At 39.3% G+C, this 22,316-nt stretch overlaps 1 protein-coding gene across 4 annotated transcripts in view; it reads left to right on the plus strand.

Moving 5' to 3' along the window:
* Nucleotides 1–22,316, plus strand: part of LOC307126149 (uncharacterized protein) — a 70,069-nt gene that overhangs the window by 42,660 nt on the left and 5,093 nt on the right. The window contains exons 1-5 of one of the 4 annotated variants that reach the window (XM_079816550.1): nucleotides 13,972–14,026; nucleotides 14,748–14,985; nucleotides 18,360–18,512; nucleotides 20,484–20,665; nucleotides 20,920–21,576. In XM_079816550.1, the coding sequence (XP_079672676.1) occupies nucleotides 14,808–14,985; nucleotides 18,360–18,512; nucleotides 20,484–20,665; nucleotides 20,920–21,339 (933 nt within the window). In that variant the 5' untranslated portion in view covers nucleotides 13,972–14,026; nucleotides 14,748–14,807 and the 3' untranslated portion in view covers nucleotides 21,340–21,576. Of the gene's footprint in view, nucleotides 14,385–14,747; nucleotides 14,986–18,359; nucleotides 18,513–20,483; nucleotides 20,666–20,919; nucleotides 21,577–22,316 lie in introns of those variants that run through there. The other 3 variants (XM_079816551.1, XM_079816548.1, XM_079816549.1) reach the window with 3 other exon arrangements.

Raw genomic sequence — 22,316 nt, forward strand, 5'->3', positions numbered from 1 at the left:
TGTTCTCTAACTGAACGAAATTATTTGTATTACTATAAAACAATCAAAATGATATTGATACGACTGTTTATAATTTCATACAGCTATATAACGAAAAAACATTTTCAAGTAACATCATATCCGGGAGATAAGTCAGTAAATTCGAGTAAAATCACAGCTTAGCCTATCCCGTGCGAATGTGCCACGCAAAATTCAGATGTGGGGGAGTAATTTCTAAATCACACGAGGTCCCCAGATAATAGCCTACTTATCCTGTGCGAATAGGGCTTTATTTGTTGTTGTTGTTGTTTTTTTTACAGTGGGTCATAATATAGCATATCTTTGTCAGTGCGTTTTGTGGTGTTAGGAATTGTTTTTCTGCGCATTTTCGCACTAACTCAAAACGTGCGTACACCACCTCCTGAGCTGGCGTAGGATTTGAGCGTGCCGTACGCCAACGTCCATATTGATAAATCTCAAAGTCACCGTGGTTTTGGGTGTACGCCAGGTGTACGCTGGAAATTTGGTGTACGCACTTTTGATAACTGAGGGCCAGTGAGAGGTAGTACAGTACAGGCAATATTCATTCAATTATTTGGGGTTTCAGTAAAAGGAAGTATAAAATAAAATAAAGAAATAACATGAAAGACAAATTCATATTTCATCTCTGGAAGCCGGGCTAAATGAGCACTCCCGTCGAGTTGGAAGTGTGGGATGCCTCCAAAATCCAAACACACGACAACATGTTCTGAAATCAAGTGTTTTGGCAAAACATCACACGTCCCTAGGACAGACCCTCAGTCACCACTCAGAAACCAAATACAAACTTTAGAAAATATAAAGGAAGAAACCATCATTAGTCCAATTGATTAATCAAAATCATAACTGAAAAGAGTCATTAAAAATCATTATAATAATATAGAAAGATAAATATTGATTAAGGCTTTGATTATTAATTTAAGTAGTATGTATATATATATATATAAAATTATATTGAAGCGGCAGTAGAGTTCCGACAGTTATTCTGAAATACTGTAATTCTGTAAATATTGGGATCACGCGCTGTCTGAGGTGTCTTTGTGCGCATGTGTCGGATCTGTAAAAAGGCTGTTTTGTAGGTAAAGCCTTGTTTATACTCGACGCGTCCGCAAGAGCGCGAGGGTGCGCGCGGCAAAAATGACGTCAATGCAGAGTGGGCGGTCGTGCGTGTTGGGTGCGCAAGACCCCATTTCGCACGCACGACTCCGCATTCCGAAGATGAACGAGTTCTAGGCGAATCTAGCCGAGCATGACATCTCATCACACCGGCACCAAGTTTGCACATACAAATTAGGTGCTTATATTTACAAAATAAGTCTACAGAAATAAGCCCTTTTAAATAACGATCCATGTTTAATTAAAAAGAAATCACGAAACTAAATGAAAATGTTTAGTGAATTTAGGAAATATTTAAGAGATGATATAATGATCCTGGTTCTCACCTTAAAGGGCTGATGAATTGAGAAATCAACTTTCCCTTGAGCCTTTGGTATATAAAAGTTAATTGTGATATAAGAATATCCTGCAAGTTTCAGAGCTGAAAAGTTTCTTGTTAGTCAAAGAAAAGCTTTCATTCACACCAGGTCCAGAAAACGAGAGCTCTCAGAATATGTCGACCATTGATATCATAGAATGCAGAAACGCCCCCTCAACAGATAAATATGTACACCTGATTTTGTAGCCCCGCCCACCGACTCGTGGAGCTAAACGGATCGCGCTACAGAGCAATAAACATGCCGAAGGGAGTAATATATTGAGCTGTGCCTGGTTGTGGAATAACACTGGAAGTTGCTGCATAAGCTTCCTTCGGATTCTAATATTGGAAATGTGTGGTTGAACTTTATTTTTTAATGAAGTTCCAGCTCATGTGGGGAAGACATTGCATGTATGTTAATTTCACCGGATTCGTTTGTAAACAAGAGACTGGATTTGCAGACAGGATGAGATTACATGAACGAATGAAACAACACACTAATGTGAGTAAAAAAGTTTTTTATATGTGATAGTATTGCATTGTTACAGATCCTATACAACGTTACATTACATGTCTAACTAAACATAACTTACCACTGTCACAAGGCTCGCAAAGCCCAACGTCCCGGGGATGTGCGTTGCTGTCTGCAACGTACCTGGTGCGTGCGTGCATGCGTCCTTGTACTTACGACATTGTGAGGACCAGCGTGAGTTTTTAACCAACAGAGTGAGGACATTTTGGCTGGTCCTCACTTTGTCCCCTGTTAAATCACCTCTAAAGCCGCGTTTCCACCGAAATTACGCGGAACAATTTGTACCAGGAACTTTTTTTACAGGAACTTTTTTCCCCCCAGATCTGCTACTGTCTGCGTTTCCACTGCGGTCTAAAGTACCAGGAAAATTAGGCAAATTAGTCCGGTGATGTAGGACTACGCACGGCTGCTCCTCCCAGTCAGCGACGGACAGTAATCATTTTTGCGCGATACTGTCTGCAACAATAACAAGGAGATACAAGCAGCGCTGCTTTTGGTAGTTATGTATTGGTTTAATAAAGAGGTCATTAACAAAACGGCGGAAAAGAGACGAGCACTGATACTAAAGTGTATTCTGAAAGCTTGTAAAGCTAGATTTAAAATAAGACAACGTATGTTATTATCAGCTATTACGGACATTGACCGTGAGATGACTGAGACGAACACGTGCCATCAGACAGAAAGAGCAAGACTGATATTTACTGAACGCAGAACGAACGAACTTTTAAAAATGCCGGTTGAAATAAAAATGCTGCGTGAGCTCAACCAATCAGCATGTTCAGCACCCAAGTCCCACCCCCGAAAGTTCCCGAACTTTGAAAAAGTACTACCCTGGGAGCAGGGCCGTTTGGAGGGGGAAATATTTACTCGGAACTTCATTTAGACCCTGGTTCCTGCGGTCGAAAAACACCGAGTACCACCCCAAAGTTCCTAGTTCCTGGGGAAAGTTCCTGCGGTGGAAACGCGGCTTAAATGCCTTCTAGAAGCTTCCCACAGAAAGTTCTCAGTTTGGGTCAATGTTGAGAATTTAACTCGGAATTTCACACACTCTAGCACTCTCCTATGGCCCAAAATCGGTACTGCACCCAAGTTATCTACAATCTTTTTGACTTATATGCCTAACCTTGTGGTATTTTTAAGGATTAAACAATTTAAAATGATTTCTGAGAACCTAGCAGATTTCTGGGTTCAATATATTTTCTGAAATGTAAACATGAAGTAATTATAATGGAAGAAAGCAAGGTCATATATACAGAAATTTCAAATGTAAGTATGCACGAGGACTCTACATTATTAGCCTCGGCGTGCAACAGGTAAAGTAAATATAATCTGGAATGGTGAGATCATGCATTTCATATGGCATGGTAAATGTGAGTGGCACAAATGCATTGTCATAGCTAGGTTATACTAAGTATAAATCATAGTACTGTTGCCAGATGCCATTTTAAACATAACATCTGTATGTATTACATATCATTTTTTTTTATGCTTTTTGAACGTTTTTTCTTGCCTTCCATGGTTATATAAAAGCCTTGCAGTGTTACTGGTTACTTTAAAGTTAAAAAGATTATGATTAAACATGAATTTCCAAGTGGTAAGCTAAGTGAGATATTTCATGTACATATGTTTACAGAGTTTCTTTAAACTGAGTTAGCTTCGCAGTTTTACAGCACAAACAGCCATTGCTATTGAGTATTGGGGGGGGGGGGGCAATTAGGTAAATAGGTAGATAATATACTAGATTTCTTTACATAAATACTATTTTCTACTTAAAACTATCATTTCACTATTTTTACTAACCCAAATAATGACTCATCCGCTAGGTTGCATGTGAGGGGGAAAAAATAGGTTCCTTCCACTTAAGAGTTGAGTTCTTTTAATTTTAATATATCTCTTTACATAAATACTATTTTCTACTTTTAAAAAAAGAATTTTGTTATTTTACTAACCCAGTGTTTTGTATGTGAATGCTGTTTCACGTGAATATTACCACAGGAATATTTCATTCTGTTTTGCGATCTGGATCTGGCCCCTCGATTTTCCGTGAATTTTAACAATAGGCCTAGTCCATTTTATCCCAATGGACATGGACATCTCGTTTCTTTTCCCATATCTTCACTCATGTCGCCATTTTCGCAGGGGATTATAAATGTTTCTTCCTTTCGTTTGCTTATAATTAAGTCTATTATAACTATTCACATCCTTTACTGTGGTAAAGTATAAAAAACACTGTGGGACGAATACCTTTTTACTTCAAATTTTATTTAATATAGTTTGTTCTTGTTATTAAACTTGGTAAGGCGTGTAAAGTTTGGTTTATTTGAATAGCGCATTTCACACAAACGCCGGTGATTTTATTTTTATTTTTTCTCTGGCAGTGAATAATCAAACATTACCTAAATGTCTTGACCCTGTGGAAGATAAAATCCGCTCTTCAGACGTTTTACAACAAGTGTTGCTTTGCAACATCAGGAAAAAACATGAAGATGAAGATATTCGAAAGGTGTCAGCTTGTGTCCCACATTCCTCTTAAAGCGCAGAGCGGTATATGACGCATCTTTGCGGGGAAATAGTATGAATCAAATATTTTTCTAACTAATATTTAATTTTCTTATATTTCTTGAGGTAACCATTATTTACTGAAAATCGTTAAAATGTTTTATAGGCTGTGTTGTTTCACTGACGGAAATGCTAAAATAAACACGCATGCTTATGGATGTTTCAGCCTCAAATGATTTCAAAATGTAGGCTATATATATATCTGGTATAGACTACAGTATTTAAAATAGCATATATGCATTTGTTACATTACAATTAGTTACAATTTAATTTACAGAGCAATCCCTGCTAAGTTTTTAGTTTAACTAATACTATAGAAGAGGATTAGTGTGTGTCACACTCGCAACGGGGGCGAGGCATCAAGATGGTGGTTCATCTTCGGAACACAAATCAAGATATTTTTGTTGAAAGCTGATGGCTGAGAAAGGATAGATAGGCCTCCATTGGCATTCAGTACATTTACACTCACAAGACCCATAAAAGGCACTTAAAACGTCGTAACAAAGTCCATCTCATCACAGTGGCTCTACAATAATTTTACGAAGCGACAACAATAGTTTTTGTGCGCAAAAAAAAATCAAAATAATGCCTTTATCAAACTTGTTCTTGTCTTCCGTGTGTGCCTCCACGACGCATGTGCGAGAATATTACGCAGATCCGGCGTTCGGACACATGACCCAGAAGCGATTTGTTTACAAGCAGAGGAAGACGCGCCTTATCTTCGTGCTTTAGGTCTCGGCGTAGTGCTCAAAATCGGGCTAAAGTGCGCATTTCATGGATTCCCAAATGCCGGCGCTACGTCATATTCTCGCGCATTCGATTTTTTTTTCGCACAAAAACTATTGTTGTCGCTTCGTAAAATTATTGTACAGCCACTGTGGTGAGATGGACTTTGTAACAACGTTTTAAGTGCCTTTTATCGGTCTTGTGAGTGTAAATGTACTGAATGCCAATGGAGGCCTATCTGAAGCCTTTCTCAGCCATCAGCTTTCAACAAAAATATCTTCATTTGTGTTCCGAAGATGAACGGAGGTCTTAAGGGTGTCGAACGACATGAGGGTGAGTAATTAATGACAGAATTTTCATTTTTGGGTGAACTAACCCTTTAAACATGATATATAATTCGTCTTGTGTGTATCTAATGGGCGATCTTTGGTCTGCTGAATCTATAATTTGTTCCCTGGCCAATCATTTTGGCTGAGGGCTAGTGACGTTTCATAACTTTATATATTTAGGCTGTAATGTTAGCGCTGACTTAGACTGAATTGTTTGCTTTATTTCTTATTGTTTACCTTTTTTACTTATACTTTTATAATGGCTATTATTGATAAAACTGAAATTTAACAAAAAGATCATGTCATTATTTAGTTTATTACAGTGAAGATGGTCAGAGTAGGCTACAAAAGCACATATTGCCTGGACCATATTAATATGTTTAATATTTTTAAACTGTAAACGAAAAGAGGCAGGGTTGTTTTATATCTCGTTTTGTTATAAATAGTACGTTATACATGCAGTGAATATCAATACGCATTGCAACTTGCCTGAACCACATTTGTATGGCTATGTTTAAGATTTCTTTAAATGAAAACGAAAAGAGGCAGAGTTATTTTTGTTTTATAACATATTTTGTTTTATTGTTGCCTAAAATGTACATACAGAGATAAGCGGAGTAAGTTAGCAGATCGAGCTGAGTGACGCTTTCAAGAACGCGCTGTTCCATTTGCAGAATTACCGGACTCGTGTCCTCGGGAGTCATTGGCAAGTCCAAACTTTGCGTACTTGGTATTGAGAAATGCCTAATGTTGGCGCTTGTCTTCTAGTGACAAAGGCTGTGTTCACACTGCAGGGCTTAATGCTCAATTCCGATTTTTTGAAAAAATGCGATTTTTTTGCAAGGCCGTTCACATTTCCAATTAAATGCGACCTTTGTGATCTCCTGTGTGAACGTGAAATGACCCAGAAGTGACCCGCATGCGCAGAATAGTACTCAACGGTCAACGACGTCAATTGTTGTTTACGGAAGTAGCCAAATATGGGTGTCAGCATTGGAGTTCGTTTAGCTTTATTAAAGTTATTTTCGCAACGGAGCCAGCACCATTACAACCTTCTCATGTTAAGAAGAAAATTAAAAAAGAGGAGGAGAGCAAGGTTTTTGGCCATGGCGTTTTGTGGAGCAGTGGTAGCAACGTCGGTACAGAGAAACGTGTGGGTGCGGAGTCGCAGCCAGGAGTGGTGGGATACTGATGTGAGTGGCTTTACTGATACCGAATTCGTCAGTAACTTCAGAATGACCAGATCCACCTTCAATTATGTTTGCGAGCGCCTTCAACTAACTTTGTCACGGGAAGAGACACGTCTGCGGCGGCCCATAACAGTGCAGAAACACGTTGGAGTTGGAGTGTATTGGCTAGCAACAGGTGCGTACTTCTTCTTTTATTGGCGGTTAGCAACAATTTCTTGTGCATTACCGCCACCACTGGACTGGAGTAAGGAACGGGAGTTACAATGATGACGTTTGTCGCGTATCAACGACGTGCGGGTCGGATACATGTGACCTGGCAGTTCAGACTGAAGACGCATTTCAAAAGATCGGATATGTATCGGATTTGGACCACATACCCAAGTGGCCTGGGTCGCATTTGAAAAGATCGGATCTGTGTCGTTCAGACTGTCATGAAAAGATCAGATACAGGTCGCATAAAGGCAAAAAAATCGGAATTGGGTCGTTTCAGCCTGCAGTGTGAACGCAGCCTAAGAGCTACATACCGAGAAGCAATAACAAGATCTGCTGTGTAAGTCATCCATTGTTGTTACTATGTCGCTTTTTTCTTCGCGCGAAAATGAAGTAGATCGCTTCTTTCCGGCGCGACCCCACACCTATCAACTAGGGTACTGTTGGCAGTGGAAACGCAAGCCGATTTATGGTTTACCGAACCGAACCGTACCGTACCACTCAGTGGAAACGAGCCATTATTGGCACAGCCTTTTAAACTGTCAGGGACACCGGGCCCAGGCTAGTACAGAACACCTTTCTTACTACAGTACTCTTTAAAACTCTATTCTAAAACCAATTTAACATCAAGTAAACTTAATATGGAAAAAATATGGATTTTCTTTTCCATTTTCAACAATTGGAAAAAACTGAAGTATCTGTAAAACAGTACTGAACATTCACTCAAACTCAAACAAAGAAAAATAGCATCATGGCTATGATCTATTACTGCATCAGGCGATTTTTCAGTGAATGGATTTTAGGCTTGAGTGACTTGTGGCCAATGGAAAAAAAATCACTCTGAATGAAGTTGAATGTGCTCTTCAGTGCTGCAGGATACTCTAAGTTTAGAGCATAAATTAGTCCAAAGAGCAAATACATTGCTTGTGGAAGATTTTCAAGTTCATCCACAACCACTGTACCTTCCAAAATTATTGTCGTTGTTGTGGCATCTTGATAGGGAGTAGAATATGGCGGGGAGTAGGGTACAATTGCAGAGTCCTCGGGAATCCCTGTTAGAATACCTATTTCAATGTGGAAATGTCTTCATTGTCATCACAGTCCTAAAAATGGGAATAGCATATAACAAAAATGAGGTCAAACCACAAAACCTCTTTTAAATGGATAATTCACCCAAAAAGGAAAATTGTCGTCATCATCATTTTATATTACATACAAAGCTTTCAGTTTTATTTGTCTTTTCATGCAGTGGTTTGATGTATGTTCTTCCCTGCATCCACTGCTGTGTCCTGTTTGAAAATGTTCAAGATTAAATGAAATAGGAAACCAATAAAGACTTTTACTCACCTGACTCTGTGTAAAGAGGGCTGGCCACCTTTCCACTGTATTCTTCTTCACAGCAGGCTCCTTCTCTATAAATTCCTTTCTACGCAAGGCAAATGTAGAATTCATGTTCCACTGCATACAATGACATTTAGGTTTATAAATAGTTATTCAAGAGCATACCTAGTTTTGCTGCCGCATCCCGAACCCGAGCTGAAGATCTTCATTGTCGATGACCTCGTCTTCAAACACAAACCGTCCCATTGCGCATGCGCGAGACGAAAATGAGTAGCCTATTAGAGAAGTCGTTTCGCGTCCCAAAGTGAAGGGCGCGCACTTCGAAAGGCCGCATATAGACAGAGCGACACGCGTCATAATCTGACCACAATCAAACCGTCTCCATTGACTTTGCATTGCGGGAGGCTGCCTCCTTGTCATTTCGGACTTATAACAAAAAACTGAACAATGTATAAAAGCTGATATGTGACAAAGTGTACAGCAAACAAGCTAAACAAAACCCACAACCAAAAACTCAGACGTTTTTATAAGCTGTTGACCCAAAAAACGAGTGTTTAAGGACAAAAAAAGTGGATTCAGGCCATTAGACAGAGCGCTACAGGTCATATTACACTGAGAACTACGGCGACTAGAGGGGAACGTCATCAGCGACAGTAAATATAATATATAAAACGGACATTTGGATATTTGACTTAACAGTGACAAAATGTTTACTGCACACATAGACATATTGAGGCATACTGAGTGTCAGGATCCCAAAATGTACCCATTCTTCCTGCTGAAGCTTCACTTCATATTGCCTGTATCCACTTTTATCTTCCTAAACGCTCGTTTTTTTGGGTCGGCAGCTTATAAAAACGTATTTCTGTGTTTTTTAGCTTGTTTGCTGTACACCTTGTCACATATCAGCTTTTAGACATTGTTTTTTGTTATAAGTCCAAAATGACAATGAGGCAGCCTCCCGCAATGCAAAGTCAATGGAGAGCGTTGGATTATTTTCCCCCCCGGTGTGGGTGTGGCCTAAATACGCTCTGTCTCTATTTGAAGTGCGATTGCGTCATAGCGGCACTACAAAGGGTGTCCCAATGTGAAGGCTGCACCCTCTGAAGGCCGCATTTGAAGTGCAATTGCGTCACAGCGGCACTACGAATGGTGTCCCAATGTTAAAGCTGCACCTCTGAAGGCCACATTTGAAGTGCGATTGCGTCACAGCAGCGCGACGAAGGCTGCCGCAAGTCGAAAGCGACTGAAAATGCGCCCTCCGTTTCTCAGGCAAAGGAAGGGTACAGCAGATGGAACCTTTGCACAACTTCGCAGCCTACCCTATCCCAGAATTCATAGCACACTGGTGACTACAGGATTTGACTGGTCTGCATTCCCGCGGCACTCGATCAGATTTCTTGCGGCGCGGGTTTAAATTTCCCAGTGAAAGACGGTAGCGGTCGGTAACTCAAGTGTAGCCTGGCGCAACCGCCTGAACTTGAAGTAAACAAAACGTTTAGTGCATTCGTGGTAGAGCAACCTGGCAAGATAAACTGTAATTTCCCAATTTTAACTTGCATAAGTGTTATTTATTTCTCAACCATTCTCTCAAGAAGAGGAATCAGTCCATTCTCTCCTTTTTCGCTCTTTCTTTCTTTTTTCTTTTATCTTTCTTATTTCTGCACTTTCAAATTAGATCTGCGCGGGGCTATTTTTTAGTCCCACTCCCGCAATAGGATCTATTCCGCACCGCACCCTCTCACTCGCGCTTCAAATTCACTCCGTGCTCACGCGCTATAAATTATTTTATTCCCGACCCGACGGATCCAGCTAAATTTAGATTTCGTTTCCAGAATCTCTCTTTTAAATGTCCCCTACAGAAAGAGAGAGAGAGAGAGAGACTGGGGATAACAGAAGTAAAAGGCTATGTTGGCCAAGCAATTTATTTATTTTTTCTTATCATAGCCTAGGCTACTGTCAACACTGTAGCTAAAATATGTCACAGACAAAAATAGGCTAAATCAAATACAACATCTGTCACTCAAAACTATAAGTGAAAATGCAAATAAACGAAAACTGCTGACTTAACTGCAAAATAAAGTATTTTATATGAATGAATGAATAAATGAATGTCGCTCACTGACGACGGTCCATTATACCGGAAGTCTCCTCCAAAGGCTGAATGTAAAGTCGTGGCCGGGATGCACAGAACAATTTCTCTAAATTATTATTGGGTTTTTTTTATGCAAGTTATTTGTAAATTAAACCAAGTAATTGCTGTCTATTGTTCATTTTCGTTAACTTGAAATGTGTAGGCTAAATAAAAGAGAAGTGGTTGTTCTGTACATTCTGTTTATTTTTGTAATGCAAGTTATAATTTGTAGGGAAGAGCGGGGCACAACCAAACGCTTTTTGACTTTTTTAGTTTGTGTAAATCCACTTGGGGTTCAGAGTATTTCTTTTTTCCCACATTAATTGCACACATGTCTAGCACAATTATGTGGTTTTGTTTCGACACCCGTAAGACCTCCGTTCATCTTCGGAACACAAATGAAGATATTTTTGTTGAAATCCGAGGGCTCAGAAAGGCCTCCATTGGCACAATGCACGGTACACTCTCAAGACCCATAAAAGGTACTAAAGACGTTGTTGTTACAAAGTCCATCTCACTACAGTGGTTCTACAATAACTTTATAAAGCGATGAGAATAGTTTTTGTGCACAAAAAAACCCTAAATAACGACTTATATAGTGATGACCGATTTCAAAATAATGCATCATGAAGCTTTAAAGCGTTATGAATCGATGAGTCGAATCATGATTCGGATCGCGTGTCAAACCGCCAAACTGCTGAAATCAGTTGACTTTGGCGATTCAAACCGCTGAATCGACTCACTGATTCATAACGCTTCGGAGCTTCTGTCATCCAGTGGGTCTGATGAAGTTAAAAAGTATATCAAATGGGGTTTTTTTTTTCAGAAAATGGTTTGGTTAGATGAGACCCTATTCCTCGTCAGGGATCGTGCAGAGCCTCTGAAGCCCTCATTTTGAAGTGAACTAATCATTTAATGGTGACTGAGCTTTTCCACTTTGTTTATTGTTCTGGACCTTTTCCACTTTGTTGAGAGCCTTTGACCCTTGAATGACAAAAACAGACTAAAGCGGCATTTCCACCGAAATGACCCGGAACAATTTGTCCCAGGAACTGTGTGATCCGATAAAACAGGCAAGCTACTGTTGCTCAAAGTTTATGCTGGTTTTGATAGAATACATTGCATTGCAGTTTGTTGCATATGAGCATCAGAACTGGACCATCCACGCATCCACTTTTTTTTTTTTTACTAAGCCAAGAAAAATAAATAAATCATAAAGGGTCAATTGTGCCAAAAATAGTTTGTCACATTATGGTAAACATAGAAAAGCTAAGCTAATGTTTTCAATTCATCCATTTCTGCAGTCAGAATGGACTATTTTCAGAGAAATATAAACGTATGAATTGTTTTTTTGCCACTTTTGGATATTTTTTGAAGTAAATATAATGAATTCAAAGAATTAATGTGTGGAAATCATAATTATCAGAGGCAATGAAATGACAAATGCTGGTGTACTAGCATTACTAAAATTGTAAGAGATTGTTTATTTATTTTATTTTTTATTTACAATTACTAGATGGATGTCAACAGTTTCTATGGTTGTACAAAAAAAAAAAACAAGACTCTGATGCTGATATCAGCGATGTTGATGACCCAATAGAGGATCCGGATTATCACCCCATCCGAAAAGAGGTAGCTGGTGACAGTTCTTTTGAGTCCCTGGATGAAGATGATGCTCCCTCAACAAGCACATCCTCTACCAAGCTTCCATGTAAGAAAAGAAGAAAAGGAAAACACTCTAAAAACTTCCTAAAAGGAGCCAGAGGATACCCCTGGCTCAAGTTCCCCCTCAGGCCCACACAATGCCACAAGAACAATCTGGAAGCATGAAGACATTGAGGAATTCCAGGTCACAGAATCGCGGTCATTTGAACCCCCTATGGTTGTACAGTCACCCTTCCAATACCCCAAAATGCTCTTCACTGATGAGATGATTCAGCATGTTGCTTATCATACCAACCTGTACTCTGCCCAGGAGCTGGAGGATCCAATCAAGACCGGCCCAGAAGAGATTGAAGATTTTCTTTCCATGCTACTCTTTATGAGTGTTTTCAAATTTCCATCGCTGGAGGATTACTGGCACCATGAGTCACGCTTCAGTGTGATAGCTGATATCATGCCAAGGAAGATATTCCAGCTGTTACGCCGTTATATGGTGGTGCAAAGTGTCCATGGAAAAGATCACTGTCCCGTGTCCATCACTCATCCCTGCTTACAATGAGCATATGGGTGGGATTGATCTTTCTGACATGCTGGTACACTTGTACAGGACCCCAGCCAAGTCAAGGAGATGGTACATTCCCCTCTTTGGATACATCCTTGAACTGTGCATTGCAAACTCCTGGCTGGTCTACAAGAGGGACTGTGGCCACAGTGGCCTACTAAATGAGAAAGCAATGCCTCTCAAACGGTTCCGCCTGGCAGTTGCCCATAGTTTGAACAAGGTCAACAAGCCTGCATCCAAAGTTGGTCGACCATCATCCAGCTCTCCACCACCACCAAAGAAACACAACACCCCAAGACCCTCACTCCCAAAACCGCAATCAGATGTGCAATATGACAGCTTGGGACATTGGCCACTATACAGTGACAAGCGGGGCGGTGCAACTACTGTCCGAAGGGTGTGTCAAGATGGAAATGTAAAAAATGCAATGTTTGCAGCATACCACCAGAATTAAGGGGGGTTCTCATGTTCAGGGAGCACTCGTGCTGTTGCACCGTTTCACATTTAAGAGATTTTGCTGAAATGTTTTGTCTGAAGGATTGTTTCTAATGTTGGCTTACACTACACAGCATGGCTGGTTTACAAAGAAATGTTAATTTATCTAAAAAAAGAAAGAATTTAAAAATCCTGCTGCACTACCACTCTTGACAGCTTATATTACTATATTTTGCTATTTGGTTTTTTTAGTTTTTGAATGCAGAAAGAATGTAATGTCTTTGGTTTTGTTACTTTTAGTTATTTGTGTTATTTATTTTTGTTTATTGTTAAAAACCAAGAAAACAATTTCCTGTGTTAAAATGAAAACCTGAAATATTGAATGGCCTACTTCAATAAGTTAAAAAATATTTTATTTAGATTGTTTTAATTAAATTTGTATTATAGTTCATATTTTCTGATTTTCATTGTATGTGTATCAATACCGGTACCTTTACCTTAAAGTGAGATATCAACCATTTGGTAGAGGCTGATATTTTAAAAATGATGGGATGTGTTGAAAAGAAAATACAATAATCGTGGTAACTAGCAACATGAGATAAGAAATGCAATATTTTTTTTTTCAAATGCCTTTTTCTTGGTGGTGCAGTTAAAGGGTTAATAAAACATAGGAACATGTTACCTACATATTGTTTCATATTTGTATGTGGCCCTAATAAAGGTTTGATGAATTTCTATGCACTTTTGTGATTTTAGACAGCATCTTGCGAATGGGACTTATATTTTGGTCTGGCGGAGTGACGTCATAAGTCTGCGCCGCGAGCCCGCGTATGTTGTGATTCGGCTGAAGAAAGGTTTGTGTTTTTAACCATTTAACGTGTTTATAGCGATACAAGTCGTTCAGTCGATATAAATTATTAGAGGCGATGTAAAATTAATTATTCGGCATTAAATGTACAATCGTATTGCGTTTAACATTAATGAAAGTTATGTGAATAAAGTTCATCAACAGATGAGGAACAGAAAAGGTGCGTCTCGTTTCGCGTCTTATGTCGTGAATCAGTTTATCGTGAACACGAATTCGGTCACTGGTGAAAGTTATGTTGCGCTTTTAATACTCCGAGTCAATTGAATCAAATGCTTTGCATAATGATTCAGTGATTTGAATCGCTCGAATCACCACAACGACGAGAGCTGCTGGTCAACAACAGTGTAAATACAACGATAACACAAACACACGTGTAATTAACTGTAACAAATAATTGCAAATGTTTTATTGAAAGTGGAATCTATTATATATAATATACAAATAATTAAATAACAATTTTGTAAGTATATAAATATGAAGAGTGTAATATGTTCTTGTAGTCTGAAAATTAACCATGTTTTATTATAGTAAAAGTGTAGCAAGCATGTGTTTTTTTTTATTGATTACCATTTGTATAACCACAGTTTCACTATGGGGTAACGTTACCATGTTTTATTTTATTTGTAGTAATTAGGGAGCTGATTGAGAGCGATTCAGTGTGGATTTATTTTTCTTCCTGTTAATTATTCTCATCTTAATCATGACAGATTGTCCAAACACAGAAAAACTCCTGGAGACTGAGATCCACGTCACACACAATTATAAAGATGGCGTTTATTAAAGAGGAGAGTGAAGACATGAAGATTGAAGAAACATTCAGTGTGAAACAAGAAGATAGTGAGGAACAAACAAAGATGGCGCTTATTAAAGAGGAGAGTGAAGACATGAAGATTGAAGAAAAACAAGAAGCTAGCGTGAAACAAGAAGATCCTGAGGAAAAAACAGGTTGGTGTCAATCTCGAAGCTGAACTGAAATAAAAAATGAATATTTTCTAAAGAAAGTGGTTTTATTGGACATGGAGTGGATCAATTCGTGTGGGCAGACATGTTGAGATCTCATGATCAGACAAAAACTAATGCTGCCTTTAAGTGAACCTGAGAAAGAACGTATTATTATGACATGGTCACACATTAAGTTTGGGAAAATAATACAGAAGTAGTCTAAACAAAACTATTATTTTGAGTAACATTAAACCCCACAATCAACCAATCATTTACTAAGGGTGTGAACAGTGTGCAGTGCATCCTCATGTACTATACAATTTTGTTAATAAATAAGCAGTCAGATAAATGAACAGAACCTTTAATTTTACCTGCTCAAAGAAAACATGCTACTTGAATGTATCAAACAGAACTCCAGTCTGAGCACAAAAGACAACAGGAGCATTTAGAACAAATACACAAAAGTAAGAACTAAAAGCCACTTCAAGAGGTGGTCTGGGCCGCATTACAGTCAAAACTAAAGTCTAAATGCATCTGGTTGTTTAAACCACTTATGTAAATTTTACTCATCCCAACAATGCAAAAAAATAAATAAACGTGTGAGTGTATAATGGCTATATGACATGTTTTAGCCAGATATGACCGCGCTACTAAAGCACGCATCGCAGCAGACGAGCACCTGCATATCTCTTCATCAAACTAACGCACAAACTACTGCAAATAAAACCGAAAGTAAGTCGATACTCAACACAATCATCTTCATTAAAAGTAAAGAAACTGAATGATCTTACCACTGCTGTTGCCGTGCTCTCTCCTATCGCGGTCTTTGATTTTTAAATTAGCTGTTGATTAGGGCTGTAGCGATACACTAATCTCACGAAACAATACACGATATTCAGCTCACGATACGATGTATATCGCGATATTCAGCCAACGATACGATTCGATATAATTCGATACACTTACATCATTTTCTGAAAGATTTAAAGGGGACAGAGTGATTTTGGTGACATCTTTGAGTGTTTCATTTACTTGGATTGAATTAACTGAACTGAAAACTAAAATGTTCAATTACACAATATATGTCTCTGACTGGACAGAGAGTCTACAGCTTGCAAATGCTGGACAAAATGAATCAAAGATGTGTTGAGAAAATTAGTTCCATTTATTGAAACAGTGCAAACTGTAGCTTACAAGCCTTTGAAAAGTAAATAAAGTGCAGTATTGCAATTAACAATGGAGTTTTAAAAATTGCAGCAAGTGGCCTGTTCTGAACAGTTTCTGTGACAGCTTTTTTTAGCTTGACACTGACATTTGGTATTTCCAGAGTAATTCACGTTTGTGTCACACAGCTTGCAAACCGCGATGCTTTGTCTAAGTCAAGGGTCTCCAACCTTTTTTCATTTGAGAGCTACTTTATAAAAAAGAAAGTCAAAGAGAGCTACTCATGTTATATAATACTTAAAACTCTTAAATAATGCATCATAATTCTCATATTAACAACTATCCAAACTGTTTTACACCTGAAAGAGTATAGTAGTAGTTCCAGTAGTCGGTACAATACCACTATTTTTTTTTAAATAAATGTTTTATTATATATGATGATAATCATAAGTAAATAATACATAAACATGTAAAGGCTGTATGCTGTTTACAAGTAAACATTGTTTATAAATGAAAGATCAAGTGAAAAATAAGCAACCATTAATAATTATATAATTAGTATTATTTATTTCATAATTATTATTATTAGTAGAGACGTAGCTAAATACAATCTGTAGTCAATTTCTTCACGTTAAACCGAACTTTTATTTTGACGGGTTGCCGTGATTACCAGTGTCTGTGTTCATGATGATATGACAGTGGGTGCGCGTCTCATTCTCATTCAGCTCCCTAGTTCAGTCAGGGATCAGCCCATTGACTCATGTCCTGATCAGTGCCCTAACTACTGAACCAGTGAGCTAATTGAGACGCACCCAGTTTTCTCAAATGATAAATGTAAACTCTCATGAAGTGACGGTTTATGCGTTCGTGTCGGCAGAGACTACAAGAGCGAGTGCGCGCGCGACGCTCGTCATCCACACAGACGCATAACATGCAGGAGTAATTTTGCTGTTTATTATTTACAGACACTAGTATATATTCGGCTTCAGTCTGGACTTGAGCCCTGCGCTTAAATTAACACGGAAGCGACTGAACGCAGCTGCTATGGTGAGCTATTTTTAGAACAGACCCGCGGGCAGCTCGTGTGGTGCTTGCGGGCGACTCATGTTGTTGACCCCTGAGTCTAAGTCGTCGCTTTCCTTCTTTTTAAACCCAAAGTGCTCCCACACATCTGCTTTTAAGCATGAAGGTGCTGGATTTATATTCGCCGCCATTTTCTTGAATCTCCTCGCTCTGACTCCGTAAACAAGAAGAGATAGACGTCGGCGTCTGTGTAAAGTTAGTGCGGGTAACTTGCCCTACAGCGATACTAGCGGCTGGCTGACCAAATCGCTCTTCCTGCAACGCAAATGGGGGTAAACACGGGGATTTGAATGGGACTAATGTATCGATACTCGCAGCTTAAAAATCGATACTTTCTTGGGAGAAAAAATATCGATTTATATCGCAGAATCGATAAAATTGCTCAGCCCTACTGTTGATCAATAAAATGCAGCTCGTATCTATTGTTTTCCGTGACATGAACTCCATTAAATCGCAAACATTTAAAATTGTGGAGATATATTTATGTGTAAATTAAATCGTTTTGATGAATCAGATAGCTTTACACACAGCGAGTGTGTTCTCCAGGTCGTGCTTACCAGGTTGTTCATAAAAGCCAAAAAGTGCCCAGACGTCGGCTTTTAAAGTAGTTGGAGCATTTTTAATTTCTCGCACTCGCATCTTGCCTCCATCTGCCATTGTATGCTACCGCGACAATGCACGTACGCAACAAATGACGTCAGAAAAGAATCAGTACATTAAGAAGCATTGTTGTGGAACACGTGACGCTGCCTCTTGCGGCAAGTAGATTGCCGTTCCACCGTCATAACCCTGTGATGTCCTCCTCTGCCTGCCTGCTCTGACTCAAGCCCGGAACACACCGGTCGGCCGTCGGGCAGTTTTCGTGCGTCGGCAATAAGTTTTCTCGGCGGACGTTGGTCCTCGTCGGCTATTTTTCAGCCGATTCGACATGTTGAATCGGTGTCTGCGTTTGCCGGTCAGTCGGGCCATCTGATCATTCTGATTGGCTGTTCAGCTAGCTAACCAGTGCACGAGGGGGAAAAAAAACGGAAGTGACGAAGCAAGTTAACGACGGAGTCAAGAGGGAACACAGAACGCCTTTTTCATTTGTTTACATTTCTCATTACGATACATGTGAATATTTTAAAAAGATATGGCTGTGTGGACCAAGGCAAGTGAAGACGAATTGATCAGCATGATCCAGGAGAGGCCGGCTTTGTATGACATTACGGAAAAATGTTATGTCAACCGTGTGGTGAAAGCTGAACTGTGGCGTGAGATGGCAAATAAACTGGTCATATCAGGTAAGATTTCTCTTTTGGAAAAACTTGTTTGTTATTTTTCAGTAGTCCATATTAAAAGAACTGCATGTGTTAGGGTATTGTGTGTGTGCCAAAATAATTTGATTTATGGAAACAGGCAGTGCAATAACTTTTTTTTATTATAATTGCTAGGACACATTTCTCATTACTTGGGTCACTTTGCAAAATTCTTCACACAGTTCTATTAACCAACTTCCATCTTTGCACAGCAGTTAATTTCACATTCAAAATACACTAAAGATACCAAAACACTTAATTCATGTCTTCATGTCCCAAAGCAATGATAAATGATCCACAGTTTAGCCCACATAGAAATTTGTTGTACTCACTGTGTGAAGAGTTTTGCAAAAAGTGACCTAAAAGTATTGAGAAATGTGTTCTAGCGACTGTACAAAAAAAAAAAAGGAAATACAGGTGCTGGTCATATAATTAGAATATCATCAAAAAGTTGATTTATTTCACTAATTCCATTCAAAAAATTAAACTTGCATGTTATATTAATTCATTACACACATACTGATATATTTCAAATGTTTCTTTCTTTTCATTTTGATGATTATAACTGGCAAATAAGGAAAAACCCAAATTCAGTATCTCAGAAAACTAGAATATTGTGAAAAGGTTAATTATTGAAGACACCTGTTGCCACACTCTAATCAGCTAATTAATTCAAAACACCTGCAAAGTTCTTTAAATGGTCTCAGTCTAGTACTGTAGGCTACACAATCAAGACTGCTGACTTGACACCTGACCAAAAGACGACCTTTGACCCCTTGCACAAGGAGGGCAAGACACAAAAGGTAATTGCAAAAGAGGCTGGCTGTTCACAGAGCTCTGTGTCCAAGCACATTAATAGAGAGGCGAAGGGAAGGAAAATATGTGGTATAAAAAGTGTACAAGCAATAGGGATAACCACACCCTGGAGAGGATTGTGAAACAAAACCCATTCAAAAATGTGGGGGAGATTCACAAAGAGTGGACTGCAGCTGGAGTCAGTGCTTCAAGAACCACTACGCACAGATGTATGCAAGACATGGGTTTCAGCTGTCGCATTCCTTGTGTCAAGCCACTCTTGAACAACAGACAGCATCAGAAGCGTCTCACCTGGGCTAAAGACAAAAAGGACTGGACTGCTGCTGAGTGGTCCAAAGTATGTTCTCCGATGAAAATAAATGTTGCGTTTCCTTTGTAAATCAGGGTCCCAGAGTCTGGAGGAAGAGAGGAGAGGCACACAATCCACATTGCTTGAGGTCCAGTGTAAAGTTTCCACAGTCAGTGATGGTTTGGGGTGCCATGTCATCTGCTGGTGTTGGTCCACTGTTTTTTCTGAGGTCCAACATCTGACCTTAATTTCTATGGGGTATTGTGAAGAGGAAGATGCGATATGCCAGACCCAACAATGCAGAAGAGCTGAAGGCCACTATCAGAGCAACCTGGGCTCTCATAACACCTGAGCAGTGCCACAGACTGATCGACTCCATGCCACGCCGCATTGCTGCAGTAATTCAGGCAAAAGGAGCCCCAACTAAGTATTGAGTGCTGGACATGCTCATACTTTTCATGTTCACACTTTTCAGTTGGCCAAGATTTCTAAAAATCTTGAGTAATATTCTTAAGTAATATTCTAATTTTCTGAGATACTGAATTTGGGATTTTCCTTAGTTGTCAGTTATAATCATCAAAATTAAAAGAAATAAACATTTTAAATATATCAGTCTGTGTGTAATGAATGCATATAATATAATATACAAGTTTCACCTTTTGAATGGAATTAGTGAAATAAATCAACTTTTTGATGATATTCTAATTATATGACCAGCACCTGTAAGTGCTGTCATCTAGAATACGTCCAGTTAACAGTAGAACAAAAAATAAAATTCGTTGGCATTACAAATAGTCATTACATTTACATAACTGGGATTAATGCTTACAAAATTGTACTTTGTCCCTCAGAGAAAGAGCTCAAGAAGCGGTGGGATTCATTGCGAACCCAGTACACGCGTTACAAGAAACATGGATCCTCAGGAAGTTCTGGAGCTCAGAAGACTGGCAGGCAGCAATGGATCCTGACCCGTCTGCAGTTTCTAGAGCCTCACACAAAAAGGAAGGAGAGCACCTCAAATCTAACTATCAGGGTAAATAAACTATTTTTTAAATTTAAGAATAAAATAAACATTTTGCTTTTGGTAAAGTGGCCACTGATTGTTCATATGGGTCTATTTACAAGTAACTCAACACATTAACTTCCACATGTGCATCTGAACAGATCCATTTAGCCAATTTGCAGGGTATTGTTTTAGCTATGCCCTGTTATTGTTATGGGTGATTGGTGAACAAGTGTAAGAATCTGTGGTATCACATCGTTCACATTTTGATTGTTTCTTTTAAGGAACCTTCAGCTGAAAGTGATTCCTGTTCACCCTCAGATGGGGCTGAGCTACGGCCCAGTACACCCTTGGCTGAAACTACCATCTATGGAGCTGAGTCCACAGCCAAGAAAAAGGAGCAAAGCATCTACGTTCAATCAAGGCCTCCGGGAAAGCGCAGGAAGGTGCAGGATGAATCCTCCACTGAGGAGTCCACAAACTTGATGCGCATCATCGGCAAAACTCTGGAAAAGCTGGCATCACATGAAAACACCAGTGATGCCATCTCGGCTTACTGCAAAAATCTAGAACACAGAATGCGGACTTTGCCACCACATGTACTGCCACATTTCCAGCACGAGGTTGATGAGTGCATTTTCAAATATTCAGTGAGCCACAACCATGCACTGGATGCATCTGTCAGTCAGTATACAGACCTGTAATTGTTGTCAGATTTAAGACATGATGTAAAGTGTAAAAAGATTTTTTTAGCATATTGTAAGCTGTATTGTAAATATGTCGTGCACAGTTGTAATTTATTTTAGTTATCGCACCATTCTTTTTCGATTTTAAATATTTTTGTTGTCTATTGTTACTAGTTTTGGTCATTTTGTGTCACAGCTTTATAGCTATTTTTACCCATTGTACTGAACATTGGAAAATAAATACTTTGACTTTGGGTACTTGCATTCACAATTCTTTATTTAAAAAAAGATCACAAAACACACTATTACCCCTTTTCCACCAGAATGAACCGGGTTCAAGTTCATAGTTGGTTCGACAGAGGAGCCTTCTAAGAACCGTTTGCTTTTCCACATGCTGAGAGCCACAACAGAGCCAGTCTTACGTCACTGTATACGTCTCATCTTTCTCAGCAACGCTAGCGAGGCAGCGGGAAACACACACACACCAGGCTTGTTCGAGATGTATCGGCGCTGCGCAGACCGATCCACGTATGATATAAAAACACGGCATGAGTGAATCAAAAGCATAAGGAGTCATATGCTCTCGCTGGACTCGTTATCATACGGCGATCGGTCTCTGCACAGCACCGCTGCGAACAAGCCTTCCATCAACAATGCAAACGCTGCGTTACTATTGATTCACATGGCTTTACGATCCTACATCAGCATCAAAACACAGCAAAAACACATCGAATCCAACGCATTCATGCAGTTCGCCGTAATTTGTATAGATGGAGATTACAAATGAGCAGCAGCTGTTAGCTCCATTAGCTGCTATTTCAAAAATGGCGGATCTCAAGTTTGTGTTCGTCTTGTTGACCCTGCCCCCAGCGCCTGACGTAATCGGTTCTTACTTCTAGCCCAGCAATGTTTTGGTGCTACTTAAGAACCACTTTTCCTGGCTCGGAGCTGGTGCTTTGGTTGTGGAAACACAAAGAACCGATTTGAAACTAGGC

The sequence above is a fragment of the Gobio gobio genome, assembly GCF_949357685.1.
Source record: "Gobio gobio genome assembly, chromosome: 5".
Taxonomy (NCBI): domain Eukaryota; kingdom Metazoa; phylum Chordata; class Actinopteri; order Cypriniformes; family Gobionidae; genus Gobio; species Gobio gobio.